General features: G+C 38.3%; 1 protein-coding gene across 1 annotated transcript; it reads left to right on the top strand.

The window, feature by feature from the left end:
• Positions 1-375: 375 nt before the first annotated feature.
• Positions 376-15,451, top strand: nt5c1bb (5'-nucleotidase, cytosolic IB b). The gene is made up of 6 exons (XM_056747123.1): positions 376-661; positions 743-910; positions 7,131-7,260; positions 7,428-7,550; positions 11,876-12,060; positions 14,024-15,451. The coding sequence occupies exons 1-6, from the start codon at positions 539-541 to the stop codon at positions 14,390-14,392; spliced, it is 1,098 nt and encodes a 365-aa protein (XP_056603101.1). The 5' UTR covers positions 376-538; the 3' UTR covers positions 14,393-15,451.
• Positions 15,452-15,865: the final 414 nt, after the last annotated feature.

Here is a 15,865-nt window from a genome sequence, read left to right as displayed (position 1 = left end):
AAGATATATAAATCCATAATAATTCCTGCAGAACATAACACAATTACATGGAACAAACCTAGAGGACAACTGCAGGAATAAACCCTTATCTGTAGGATTTTCATTCAGTCCTACAGGATTTCTGCAGGATGCCTGTACATAGAAGCAAAATCCTGCAGGACTTCTGTTGGATTTATTTGCGAATTTCAATTCCCCTTGAGATTTTGTCTCCCCTACTTCTGATTGGTTCAGTCAGTTAGGATGCTGCTTTGTGATTGGTCCCTATCTCTAAAGCCCGCCCCCACGAATAATGCTAACCCTAACCTTCGTAGGGGAAAACAGGGCAGTCATAATCTCAAGGGGAGTCAGATTTTGACACATTTACAGTCACTTCCGTTTCAATGCTGAAATACAGGTTCAGACGGAGCCCTGTTTCAGTGGGCGGGAACGACAGTCGCTAAGCAGATGCCAACCCCTTTCACATTTCCGTGATATCTGGCATGTAATCGTAAACTAGGAAGTTCTGCATGTACAGCTGAAACACCGGTGCAAGACAAAAATGAGTGAAATAAAACAAGAAGAATTAAACCCAACAAATCAAAAGGTAGCAAAAGCAGATGAAACAGACTGGGCTGCAGCGAAAGCGCACTATGAAAACTTGAAATCGAAGAAACCGAGACCCGTAAGTAACTACTTAATGTTTCAAAACAACACATGCTACATTTGCGGCCGTAAACATTTCAGTAATGACTGTTTTTCACAGCCTAAACCAATAAATGCAGTTACAATCGCAGTTTCGTCTCGGACCTTATTTGATATGGTGAAGGAGAGGAAGGTATTTGAGGAAGAAGGGCTGGAGAAGTATGTGGAATATCAGCAAGAACACGAGAATGAGCCGCTTCAACCCGGTTCTGCTTTCCCCTTTGTTAAGGTAAGAAACGGTAACACCTTAGTCTATGTTAAATAAAATGGAAATGTGTACGTTTGAGTTAAGAGGTAAAGGGTGCTAGCACTGTCAAACCCCAGGTTTACTGTGTTATTGATCAACTGAGGATCGTGGTAACTGGGGACATGCGCGTGCAAGCATATCATTTTACCTGATTTCTCAGCAGATGTAAGAACGCGAAAGATTCGAGAATAAAACACGCATCAAATGCTGTTACCCATATTAGATCTATATGATTATTTCAAGGTGGCCTGCGAACCACGCCCACTTTAAAATGTGACAGCAGTTTCAATGTTTATTAAACTTGTTAGGGCATACAAAAAGTGTTTTCTTTGCATCAGTAGTTTACCTGTCTTTGGTGTACTACAGTGTTTTTTGATCTCATGAAATATTTGTGTAGTTTCAGACATAGGCAGTTAAGCACATTATGGATCGGGTAACACTTAGTTTCTGCTGAGAGAAATTCAGCCATTACTGCAAAAATGCCTTTCGGCATTCCGAAAAGGTACAGGTACAAAAACCTTGTATGCAGTGCTTTTCTCTAAAACACAAATAATCATATAGAACATTTATTAAAATGTATTAGTAATTTACCTTTTGCCAACAGTGTGGCATTTATTTGTTACTGCCACAATAACTTCCCCTTACTATTTAGACTTTGGGTCTTTAAACATGACATAGCTTGTCTTTTTGTGTGTTTTGACTATTTCAAAGAGGATAAAACATGAAGAAGACAGAGAGTAACAGGAATCATAAATGACTCAACATGGAGAGATTCGAACTCTGATCACCCAAATGGGTGTAGCGCAGGGATAGTCAACTGGCTGCCCGCCAGTAAACATCTTTACCTGGCCCGCCTTAACATTCCAAATAAGTGGAGAGACTTTAAAGATGGTGTGATTGAGAAATGCACATCCTCAGACGCCACAACTTTGAAAGTCCAAAACGCTGCAACATTCAATAGGGAAGTAATTCCCGCGGCTCTATTGACGTTTTAAAAAGCGATTTGATCGGTCAGTCCAAGAAACTTAATGTTATTTGCAATGTTATTATCGGCAATCCATGGGCAGTTGTGAACAGTTTTCTCAGATAAGGAAAAGCGATGTTATTTTTATTACAGCCTTTATTATTTAATATTTAAACTATTTTTTAAATATAAACTAAATTTTAACTATATTTACGAAAACAGCTGTTCATCTCCCTCCAGAACTTGCACTTCAAAGGATCTGCCCTTATAAGTGCGTGGGGCACATGAATGCGATTGGCATTTACCCGGCCGAAGATTCGATAATAGCGTTCAGTTTCTTGTAGAGACCGATTGATTAGACGCCAGTTTACAGTTTTTCTCAGTCGCTTTGGTGCATTTCTCACATCACTATTTACATTTGCACAACAGTTTCTCAAAACAATTAGTACAAACTGAAAAACCTAGTTGATGACCTGCAAAAGCGTGTCACTTGCTCAAAATGGATAGCTCATTCCTCAAAAGCAAGTATTCATGTCAATGAAAGTGTCAGTGTCATCAAGATGTCATCAAGATGTCATCAAGATGTCACTGTTTATGAACAAGATAGTCAAATGGCTTTGTCATGTTTTCATTATGACAGTTTACTCTGTAAAGGTTTTCCAATGCAAAAAAAAGTGACACTTCCTGAAAATGCTCAAGACAGCACTATATACTATTTGCACAGCCATTTGAAAACTACAGTAAAGTTAGACATTGAGGTATAATAAGTGCACTGTAAGTCGCTTTGGATAAAAGCGTCTGCCAAATGACTAAATTATTATTATAAATTATTATTATTTAGTGAGGTATCGGAGTACAAGACAGTGAATATGTATGTTTCACATTTTTACTGCATATGCTCTTTGCAATTCTAATTTGTTCACAGCAATGTGCAAAAGAATAAATACACCCTTATTTACAACAAACATAAACTCCCTTTGGGTATAGCTGTGCACAACTGTAAACAATATTGCAGTACATATTGGAACTGAACATACAACATACATAGTACTGTAAATCATTCATGCACATCCAGACGTTCCTCTCTGTCTGGCCACATGGTTTCATCTACATCACAGCGAATATCATCTCTTGCAATGCAGCGAGGAAAGTATCTCCTCGAGTGGCGAATCCACCCTCTGCAGGACTCTGCTGTGATGTCATCACAAGCTGCATCCATGGCCACTAGCAGGGCCATTTGGGTATGTGGATGCCGGTCATATACCTTCCACCTCCAGGAAGAGAACAATTCCTCTATTGGATTTAGCTGAGGTTCACCTGAGAGAAATTGTTCAATTTAGGAGACATTTTCAGGAAAAAAAGATTATATTTTTTAATAAAATTTGCTTGACAGATTTTGACAACTAGTTCAACATTTTTGTATGTAATGACTCAAGCAATGAATTAAATGAGGACTATTAGTTTTATATGGAATAACTACTCAGAATTCACAAGTTTAGTTAATTTTGACTGACATGACATAAGCAAATGATAATGTTATAAAACAGCAGAGAGTTGTATGAAAGCAATTGATGCATGTCCAAAAGCATTTGCAATTTGTTGGAAGGAATGAGAAACTGCTACTATGATGTGCACAAATGACGAAATGTTGTGGAGGTTGAACTAAATGTTGTGCAAATGTTAATAGTGATGTGAGAAATGCAGCAAAGCGACTAAGAAAAACTGTAACATCAAGGGGCGGGGATTACTTTCTTGCTGAATGTATTTGCGTTTTTTACTTTACTTTACTTAGCGGACTTTAGCGGATACAGTCTGCTATTGATACAAACATTTATTTAATAATGTGATACATCATTTTTTATCAGCGCTCCTTTGAAAATCCCAATCACGAACCTATCACTATGTAACATTTGATTAGAAATCAAGTATAAACAAATGCGTGTACATTCCTTTCCCAAGTTAACAAGATCTCCAGTTGATCCAGAACAACGGCACTTAAAAGACAGCAACTTTTTATACGAACCTCTGTAGTAGTGTGGACGAATTATCAGAATTTTAACCAATTAATGAGTAAAGATTTGCAAAAATGTAATATTATTTCAAGCTTTTATTATATGAAAAGCAATTTGTTTATTTATTTATTTTGCTTAACCACCTAATTGATCAGCCTTTTATATTATTTTACAGCATAGTTAAAGAGTGTTCTCTCCTCTGCCTAGCTGAAACAGCTTTATTGTTTATCTGCCAGAGAAGAACTGGTCTTGGTTGAGCCTGCTATGTTTTTTTCTCAACTGCAACAAAATTGAAGTTTTGTGTCTTTGCTGGTGTCGCCCTTAGTTTGCTCACTAGACATATGGCATATATTATGAGCAGAGCCGTATCTAGAAACTTAGAAGCTCCATGAAATAAATACTCATGTGTGTCCCCATGACATGCTTGTAAAGTTAACTCTCAGAGCAGCTGGAGATGAAGTCCATGTGTTTATGTCTTTATATACTGAGACGTAGATGCGGAAAACTCAATGAGCATCACGCCTGCTGGTCTCTCTATTAGCGCCAATATAACGACATCAGGCAACCCGAGTTTGATTCCTGTCTCGACAGTCCTTTCCCAGTCCCGCTCCCCTATCTCTGCCCAACCCTTTCAGGGCTCCAGGCTGCGCCTAAAACAAATTAATTTGCAAGTGATATTTTGCGACCATCCAAATTTGGTTGCATAGGCCTAATTCCTGCATGCTCAGTGCCAGAACAGCTCTCTGTTGTCAGCTGTCATTTGGATCTTCAGTTGGTTTGAAGGGGTTGGGAGGGTGTCATAGTCAGCTGTAAGCACCTTTTTGTTTGGTTGAATACATTTCATATTTTATATAACTTGTCATTTTGATATAATTTTTTTAACTTTTATATGTTGTTTGTAAATTTTAAAACAACTAAAAGGTAGGCCTCATATTGAGTCAGGAAAACCCCTGGATAAAAACTCTGATTTAAAAATTTTAGTAAATTGTTTCCCCTATAGGAGGCGATGGCTCTTAATTTTTTATTGTCTGGAACCCTGCCTTTCCTGTCATCCCTCTTCTGTCCTATCCCAATAAATGCAAAAAGCCACAAAAAATATAACTTGCAACCAAGTTCCTAACTGTCACCCTTGCTGGGGCCTCACCACAAGATAATCGACAAAGTCCCAATGATCTTAAAAGGCTCTACAGATTATTTTATCAGATTTTCCTGTGGTGTGATGTGTGTTAAGTGTGAATGAACCTGAACGGAAGAACATCGGAGCCGTAACATATAAAATGCTTTCAATAAATATATACAAAACTTTATAGTATGACTGTTGTACTCTGTGGTTCCCCCTGGGCAGTGGGGGCCCCTATAATTGATACCAACACCTTGTCATCTTTCACCTCACCAGCCAGAGCCCTGATACAGTTGTGTTCAAAATTATTCAACCCCCAATGCTGTAAATGGTTTTAGGGAATTTAGTGTACATTTGTAATTGTATTCAGAATGAAATCCTACAAGGACTTCTTAAAGAACCATATGCAACTAAAATGACATCAATTAGTTTTGTAATACAGTAATAAATGTTTCTTTTGTGAATTCTTCATTGACATAATTATTCAACCCCTTAAAGACTACCACTCTGAAGAACAGAGGTTCAATGAAGTGATTTCAATCAGGTATTGAAAACACCTGTGGATATCAGGGAGCAGCAATAAAGCCTGATAAGCACCAATTAGGCAGCTTTAAAATGACTGTGATACTCAGCTCCTTCTAGACATTTACTGGTGAGGTCAAGAGAATGGTCCAGGAAGACAAGAGAACAGGTGATTACTCTTCACAGGAAGGGCAATGGCTATAAGAAGATTGCAAAGATGTTAAACATACCAAGAGACACCATAGGAAGCATCATTCGCAAATTCAAGGCAAAGGGCACTGTTGAAACCCTACCTGGTCGTGGCAGAAAGAAGATGCTGACTTCGACTGCTGTGCGCTACCTGAAGCGTAGAGTGGAAAAAAGTCCCCGTGTGACTGCTGAGGAACTGAGAAAAGATTTGTCCGATGTGGGTACTGAAGTTTCTGCTCAGACAATACGGCGCACCCTGCGTAATGAAGGCCTCCATGCCAGAACTCCCAGGCGCACCCCCTTGCTGTCCCCAAAGAATAAGAAGAGTCGACTGCAGTATGCCAAAAGTCATGTGGACAAACCACAGAAGTTTTGGGATAGTGTTCTGTGGACTGATGAAACAAAATTAGAACTGTTTGGGCCCATGGATCAACGCTATGTTTGGAGGAGGAAGAACAAGGCCTATGAAGAAAAGAACACCTTGCCTACTGTGAAGCATGGCGGGGGGTCAATCATGCTTTGGGGCTGTTTTGCTTCTGCAGGTACTGGGAAGCTTCAGCGTGTGCAAGGTACCATGAATTCTCTTTAGTACCAGGAGATATTGGATGACAATGTGATGCAGTCCGTCACAAACCTGAGGCTTGGAAGACGTTGGACCTTTCAACAGGACAATGATCCCAAGCATACCTCCAAGTCCACTAGAGCATGGTTGCAGATTATAGGCTGGAACATTTTGAAGTGGCCATCGCAGTCACCAGACTTAAATCCGATTGAGAACCTCTGGTGGGACTTAAAGAAAGCAGTTGCAGTGCGCAAGCCTAAGAATGTGACTGAACTGGAGGCTTTTGCCCATGATGAATGGGCGAAGATACCGGTAGATCGCTGCAAGAGCCTTGTGTCAAGCTATGCTTCACGTTTAAAAGCTGTTATAACTGTAAAAGGATGTTGTACTAATTACTAAGATTGAATGTCACTTGGGGGTTGAATAAAACTGATAATGATGTGAGCTCAGAAAAGACATTTGTGGTTATTTCATTATAAATGTTATGTTATATTTGTCTGACCTACACGTGCCTCTTTGATTTAATTGTAAGCAGGATGACTGAATGATCATAATCAGTGTCAAACCGACCAAAACAATCAATTTCAGTGGGGGTTGAATAATTTTGAACACAACTGTAAATTACAATCCTGTAAATTTTTTACACTTTGTAATGTAGATATACTAAATTGAAATTATTGGAATGTTAAAACAAAAAATGTATTTTCATAGTTTTCATAGTTTTTTTTCTTTTCTGTTTTATGCAAAAAAATGGCTGTTTTGCAATTGTTCAAACTGTTAAAAGAGCTATAGAATGAAAATTGAATTGAAAAACAAATATTATATTCATACAGGCACTGATGACCGTAAATGAACGGCTCAGAACTCTCTATCCAGACAGTGAAGAGCTGTTTGACATCGTTCTCATGACAAATAACCATGCCCAGGTTGGGGTGCGACTCATGAACAGTATAAATCACTATGGTATGCCTATTATTTTTTCACTGTATTTTGTCAACTGCTCTATCAGATTCTTATCAAAGTAATTTTAAAATCGTATGCCACTTCCTGGCATTATAATGGCATTTTAATGACATATCCACAGTTTAAAGCTAGTAGTAAAATGGAAATAATCTTTTCCCACTCTTCAGATCTGACCATAGAACGCTTCTGCATGACTGGAGGTCAAAGCCCAATCGGCTACCTCAAGGCCTACATGACTAACCTGTATCTCTCAAAAGACACCAAGAAAGTCCAGGAGGCCATTGAGGAGGGTAAATTGTTAAATAACTATACAGTTAAATTAGCCCCTTTATGTATACATTTAAAAGTCGAGTCATACTTGCTTCTTATTGACATTAATACATTTAAATGAATTCACAAGCATCAGTTTGCATGTTCGTAGGACATTTGGTTTGCTTTAGATTTGTGCGTGCTTGTTTTGAGACTTCCATGCTAAGCACAGTTTACAAATTTAGATCTTTCAGTTTTCAGTTCTGTCAATCAGAATATGCCTTGCTCAAAGCTGTGACTGAAGAAGCATAAATCTGGTTGTTACTGATCTATAAGTGACATTCAGTGAATTGGAGTCTCTTGCAGTAATATGATCCTGTTATTAGATGTTTATATCTGCCTTGCAATGAACCACTCCCACTAGTTCCAGGCTTGACAAAAGGAAATCGTGGAACCAACACTCCACAACTATGCTTTTTTAGTCAAAGTTATGCCTAAGGTCTGTTCTAAATTCCAGGATTTAGAACATAATTTTTTTAGCAAATCACATCTAATTGACTAAAGAGATCCTTTCAAAAACTTTTTTTTTCTAAAGCAATCCACATCAATGCTTTGCAAACTCAGATGCAATAACTAGTTAAAAGATATTAAATTATAAAAAAATAATAATTGTCATTTGTATTTTATGTTTGTAATATGTGAAATACCATTTATGAATTTAAAAGTATTTGAGACTTGTGAATATGTGAATTTGCTTACTAGGGATGCAACAATACGGCTCACCCAAGGTTCAATACGGACCTTGGTTTATGGCCCACGCTTTTCGGTTCGGTTCTCATGGCACATAAAAGTGTTTCTTGATTGTTTTATGCTTATGTGACAGGAACAGTAAAAAGTTACTTATAAACATATATTAACAAGGTGCATCACTGCCATTGCAATTAAATGAGAAGAAATGCAATGCTAAATAGCTGCTTGGAGACGCCCTTGCTAAGACGTTAATAGCTGTCCGAAAGGCCGCCGAGTGGCATGACTTTCGTTAAACAGATTGGCATGGTGCTAGAAGAGACGGTCTTGCTGCATGTCCTGAGATCAACGTTAACGTGCAGCTTTTGTATGCAATGTAAAAATAAATTCCTGATGTGAAAAATTTAGACATTATTACTTAAAATAAAGCCAGTTCTCGTGTTGCAGGTAGTATCACTTCACTGCCCGATCACCACTCGCTATTAGATATTCGGGATGCGTTTATTGATCTCAGCATACAGACAAACAAGGACAGAGCCAGTTCACAGTGTAATTTCGCTCACAAATTTTTTTTAAACGCAAACCAGAAAACCGCAATTCACTTGGACGTATTGAACCGTAGAGGTCGCACCGAACGGTACAAAATTATATTGATTATTGTGGCATCCCTTTTGCTTACATATTTTTTATTTGTTTAGGGGCAAAACAAAACACAAATGAAATTGCCTTATCAGTCTTACAGGTTTAGCACCAAAGTATTCTGATTTCATGACAATGTACAATATATGGAAAAATATTAGTGGTGGGCATAGATTAATTTTTTTAATCTAGATTAATTCCAAGATTAATCTAGATTAATTCCAAGATTAATCTAGATTAATCTAGATTAAAATGGCTCATTTGAATTCTGCCGAAGGCATTCAGAATATGTGTGCTACCCAAATATTGACTAAAAGTAAGTCTTTGAGAACGGGTTTCTCAAGCCAGGTGGCGCATTAGACCAGGGGCTCATCTCCTGTTTCCAAAATGCATCACAAACTGCTTGAGAAAGCTGTTCTACTATGATAATTGGTGATGAAAATTAAATTACGTTCAATAAGATGAACTTGTGTTTACTTCCGCATTGGCTAAGGGATGATTTACGTTTAGGTGGTACTTGAGACTGGAAGAGCTCCTACAGTACATTTACATTTAGTCATTTAGCAGACGCTTTTATCCAAAGCGACTTACAAAGAGTGAGGGAGCAACAAGCGATATGTCATACAGGAGCCATAATACATTAGATTTCAATTAGTGGTGGGCATAGATTAATTTTTTTAATCTAGATTAATCTAGATTCATTCCGAAATTAATCTACATTAATCTAGATTAAAATGGCTCATTTGAATTCTGCCGAAGGCATTCAGAATATGTGTGCTACCCAAATAATGACTAAAAGTAAGTCTTTGAGAACGGGTTTCTCAAGCCAGGTGGCGCATTAGACCAGGGGCTCATCTCCTGTTTCAAAAATGCATCACAAACTGCTTGAGAAAGCTGTTCTACTATGATAATTGGTGATGAAAATTAAATTATGTTCAATAAGATGAACTTGTGTTTACTTCCGCATTAGCTAAGGGATGATTTCCGTTTAGGTGGTACTTGAGACTGGAAGAGCTCCTACAGTACATTTACATTTAGTCATTTAGCAGACGCTTTTATCCAAAGCGACTTACAAAGTGTGAGGGAGCAACAAGCGATATGTCATACAGGAGCCATAAAACATTAGATCTCAATACAAAGTTACTGGTTTCAACTAAAGCTAGACCAGTACCTGCTGAGAGAAAGTGTTTTTTTTTAAACCAATTCCGCATTGCACAAGGTGCAAACAACCTTAGTCTTGTCGATGTTTCTATTGGGAAGCTTCTTAAAAATTAATATTCCCTGAAACAAACCCGGCGGCTTCATAGCTGCATCCATGTTAGCACGTCACGTTTGATGCGGTAATTTCACAGTAACGTTATGTTGTGTTCAGACCAAACGCGAATGGCGTGTTGAAAGTGTTGAAAAATCTCGTTCTCGCCCCGTACAGTGCAGTTAAGCTGGTATACATCCGAGCTAAAATATCAAGGTGAAAGTCATCATAGCTTGCGTAGTATAGACCCAGCTCCCAACCCAACTTTGAGAATAGATTAACGGCGACATTTTTTTTATCGCGCGATAAGAGTCTCACTGCGTTAATGGCGTTAACGCCGTTAACGGCCCACCACTAAAAAATATATTAACTATTAATGCCACAATTTTGTTTCCATCTTTGTTATGAAGAAGGGCCATTTTCTGTTATGAAATGAATCATGGGAAAAATATATTTAGTATTAATGCCACAATTTTGTTTCCATCTTTGTTATGAAGAAGGGCCATTTTCTGTTATGAAATGAATGGGCCCCTCTGTAAGTCATTAATGGGTTTGTCATGTTGAAAAAAGGTTCCCAATCTGTGCCCATACCAGAGCATGTGAGCAAAGTGGGCGGTGTATCGCCAAATCCTGCTTAGATCCCGCTCCGACATAAAAATGGGTGAGGAGAGTCCCCCCTCATACGAGTGTATGATTGTAAGGGCTTTGGGTGTACAGCTCTACACAGTAAAGCGCTATATAAATGCTGCATTCATTCATTCATTCATAAAATCTGTCTAGGAAGTATTTTCGTGCCTAAAATAAATGTATAACAACTGATAAAGTATATTTGATTTTCGTTACTTTATTTCCGTGAACATACTGCTGGCATAGTGCAACATTCAAAACAAACTCACAAAAGATGAAATGCACAATATAAACACCTTTATTATTACTGGCATTAATAAAAGTATCAGTAACACGTTCTAAAGAAAAATAGACCAAAAAAAGGGGAAATGCGATCTTAAAACTTGGATCTAAATGATCTTACTTTTAGAAACGTGGACAAAGTAGCTGGGTCTTAATTCGAATGCTGCGTCCGGTGGAGATAACATTTGTCGCAGCATCTGACATCTAGGTTTATTCAGGTTTTATTTCAGAAAACAAACTGTTGCATTGTGTTAGTGACACTGCAATGATTACTTCTTACGAGAAATAAATATAAATTTGATGTTTTTTAACTGAAATGAGCCTGTATTAAACCTCTGGTCTCCCACGCACCTCTGCAAATGGATGAGGCATTTGTAGTTGATGCGCAAGCTGTTACCATTGTTCTACTATTCAGTCTTCAGGCTCATGCGGCAAACTGTATATGGGACAGTGATCCAGCAGCAAAAAAAAAACAAATCACCAAGACGGCTGAGCAAGCGACTGTGAGTGTATTGAGCGAACAAAGTGGAAATTTCAGATAGGCGCTCTCAACTCCGCAAAAAATATTAACACTCCGCTTCGCTCACATGCTCTGTTCCAAACTCTTTCTATGAAACAAAAAGCAGACAGATCTCTAGAATATCATTATGTGCTGAAGTATTAAGATTTGTGCTCACGAAAATTACTTAAGTAGCCAAACCTGTTACTTAGAAGGTGGCACCCCAATACTTTTGTACATAATTACAGTAGTATATATGTAATGCTGAATATAAGCCACTACTGTATAATCATTGTTTGTTTTGGTTTCCATTCCAAAAGGTATAGCAGCAGCTATCATGTACAAGCCTGATATGTCAATGGAGCTCTCCGAGACTCAACTGCGTGTGGCCTTCGATGGGGACGCTGTGCTTTTCTCTGATGAGTCCGAGATCATTGTTAAGCAGCATGGCCTGGACACATTCTTTGAGCATGAAAAGCAGCATGAGAATCTTCCACTTGCTCAGGTACAGTATGTCTCAATGGCATTAAGTATTTGATGTTTTCCTTCATCACTAGCAGATATACAGTCAGGTCCATAAATATTGGGACATCGACACAATTCTAACATTTTTGGGTCTATACACCACCACAATGGATTTGAAATGAAACGAACAAGATGTGATTTAACTGCAGACTGTCAGCTTTAATTTGAGGGTATTTACATCAAAATCAGGTGAATGTTGTTGGAATTACAACAGTTTGCGTATGTGCCTCACACTTGTTAAGGGACCAAAAGTAATGGGAAAGAATAATAATCATAAATCAAACTCTCACTTTTTAATACTTGGTTGCAAATCCTTTGCAGTCAATTACACTCGGAAGTCTGGAACGCATAGACATCACCAGACGCTGGGTTTCATCCCTGGTGATTCTCTGCCAGGTCTCTACTGCAACCGTCTTCAGTTCCTGCTTGTTCTTGGGGTATTTTCCCTTTAGTTTTGTCTTCTGAAAGCTCAATCGGATTCTGGTCAGGTGATTGACTTGGCCATTGCATAACAGTCCACTTCTTTTCCTTCAAAAACTCTTTGGTTGCCTTTGCAGTATGCTTTGGGTCATTGTCCATCTGCACTGTGAAGCGCCGTCCAATGAGTTCTGAAGCATTTGGCTGAATATGAGCAGAGAATGTTGCCCGAAACACTTCAGAATTCATCCTGCTGCTTTTGTCAGCGGTCACATCATCAATAAATACAAGAGAACCAGTTCCACTGGCAGCCATACATGCCCACGCCATGACACTACCACCACCTTGCTTCACTGATGAGGTGGTATGCTAAGGATCATGAGCAGTTCCTTTCCTTCTCCATACTCTTCTCTTCTCATCACTCTGGTACAAGTTGATCTTGGTCTCATCTGTCCATAGGATGTTGTTCCAGAACTGTGAAGGATCTTTTAGATGTCGTTTGGCAAACTCTAATCTGGCCTTCCTGTTTTTGAGGCTCACCAATGGTTTACATCTTTTGGTGAACCCTCTGTATTCACTCTGGTGAAGTCTTCTCTTGATTGTTGACTTTGACACACATACACCTACCTCCTGGAGAGTGTTCTTGATCTGGCCAACTGTTGTGAAGGGTGTTTTCTTCAACAGGGAAAGAATTCTTCGGTCATCCACCACAGTTGTTTTCCGTGGTCTTCCGGGTCTTTTGGTGTTGCTGAGCTCACTGGTGCGTTCCTTCTTTTTAAGAATGTTCCAAACAGTTGTTTTGGCCACACCTAATGCTTTTGCTATCTCTCTGATGGGTTTGGATCTCATCTTGACAGTTGACAGCACCAGATTCCAAATGCAAATAGCACGCTTGAAATGAACTCTGGACCTTTTATTTGCTCATTGTAATTGGGATAGTGAGGGAATAACACACACCTAGCCATGGAACAGCTGAGAAGCCAATTGTCCCATTACTTTTGGTCCCTTAACAAGTGGGAGGCACATATGCAAACTGTTGTAGGTCCTACACCATTCACCTGATTTGGATGTAAATACCCTTAAATTAAATCTGACAGTCTGCAGTTACAGCACATCTTGTTCGTTTCATTTGAAATCCATTGTGGTGGTGTATAGATCCCAAAATGTTAGAATTGTGCCGATGTACCAATATTTATGGACCAGACTGTATGTTGCTGCATCAAGAGAATGCATCAGCATTCTCAGACTCCGCTCATCTAAGTAAGTGTTTCCCAATCCTGTTCCTGGAGAACCCCAGTCACTCACATTCACACACAACTGACTTGTTAACTAGTAAAATAAGGAGTCATGCAAGCTGTAATATTGTCTTTAAATGCCTTACAAAGGAATTTTGTTAAGGAATGCTATTATATCTGCACAATTTGGTTGACTCCCTACTAAAGTCATCTTCACCTTAAGGTGAAATGATTATGGTTGCTCTAGAATTGTCACCTGCCAGTAATAGACCATTATCTCTGCTTTCACAGGGTCCGCTTAAGTGTTTTCTAGAGGCGCTTGGGAAGCTTCAGAAAAAAATCTATGCCAAGAATGAACGACTGGCCTGCCCTATTCGTACGTTTTTGGTGACGGCCAGAAGTGCAGCAAGCTCAGGGGCTCGTGTGCTTAAGACGCTTAGAAGCTGGGGTCTGGAGATTGATGAGGCTTTGTTCCTTGCTGGGGCCCCTAAAGGGCCACTGCTGCAAAAGATTCGCCCACACATCTTCTTTGATGACCAGATGTTCCACATTGAGGGTGCCAAGGAGATGGGCACTATTTCTGCACATGTGCCATATGGTATAGGACAGAAATATAACAAAGGGAAACTGATTGAACAACCAGAAAAACAGCAAAAATGAGAGATTATGCTAACACTTTATTTTACGGTGCCTTTGTAACACGTAACATGTATTTACTTTAAATTATGCATAGTTACATGAAACTAACCCTGAATCAAACTCTTACCCTAACCCTATAGTAAGTACATTTAGTTATTTTTTTAACTTAAAAGTATAATTACAATGTAACATGGGCACTGTAAAATAAAGTGTAACCGAGATTACTCTTCAGCTGTTACAGGTCATCCTTTAATTACAAATGTGGTTCATTACAATATTAGATGTATTAAGTATTTGAACAATTATAGAATGTATGCATAGATAAGGGTGTTGGATTTGCAAGAGGAGGAAAACATTTTTTGTGTCCTTGCAAAGTTTTTCGAATTCTTTACTACTGTATGCCTATGTATCTGTCTGTCTATCTATCTATGGAATATTTAAGACACTTTTCAATTGTGTGTGTTTACATTAGTCAAAATGTATTTAAATGATTAATTTTAAATATACTGTAAAAACTTTTAAGACTTTTAAGGAACTTTAGAGTTTCTTTAGGAGCAAAAAAAATGGATGAAACACAAAAAGTGAGAAGAAATGTGTTGAAATGCATGACAATTTCCATATTACTTTAAAGGTTTATCAGATTTGTATTATTGTTTTTGTGTGTGTTCAACTTTGTTTTTTCTTGGATTTTTTGTATTGCTGCTTTGATGCATGCAAATTGTAAATGCCCTATATAACATTAAATTACATTGAATTTAACGACAGTGAGCTAATAGACACAACACATTAAATTGTTCAGGGTTAATGTTTGTGACCGATCCTATTAGAGACACGCTAACATCTCCAAGACAGCGCAGAAATGCCATAGCGCCAGAAATAGAAGATATCACTACATTTACATATTTAGCAACTAGAGAAATACAGCTATACGGTGGAGATGATTTGGTACTGTCACAACCTTCTTTAGTGATGACACAAACAATTAAAGCACTTACAGAAACCTATTGTGTCACCGTTCGTTTTCTATCAATTACGTTGACATTAACAGCATGGTAGATAAAAAATAAAGAAAATACAGTATGTGTGTGTGTGTGAGTATGGTAAAACAGATAAAAATTACATGTTACCACAGTCAAAAGCCCTATTCGCACGGGATTAGTACTGGGACCTCTGGTCATTTGTAATAATTGCAAAGGTTGTCTGTGATCTAAATCCAGTGCGAATCGGCCATGTCTTTCATTTTTAAAGTAAAAATTCCCCCATAAATTATCTGCCATATTTGGACGAACACAGAGGTCCTATGATAATATTAGTCCCGCATATCTGTGATTTTGTGGTTTTATCCACTGCGCATAATGGAGGCTGTTTTGAAGTGTTTTGATATTAATTTGGTTTGCTGGGTCATTTCCATACATTGTCATAATTGCTGTATTAACCGGGAGTCTCCCGTTTATTTATTTATCATGGAAACTCTTTTTAAATTGCCAGCATTTG

This window comes from Triplophysa dalaica, chromosome 4, assembly GCF_015846415.1.
Source record: "Triplophysa dalaica isolate WHDGS20190420 chromosome 4, ASM1584641v1, whole genome shotgun sequence".
Lineage (NCBI taxonomy): Eukaryota > Metazoa > Chordata > Actinopteri > Cypriniformes > Nemacheilidae > Triplophysa > Triplophysa dalaica.
The sequence above is the reverse complement of the archived record's forward strand: the minus strand, read 5'-3'. Positions and strand labels throughout refer to the sequence as shown.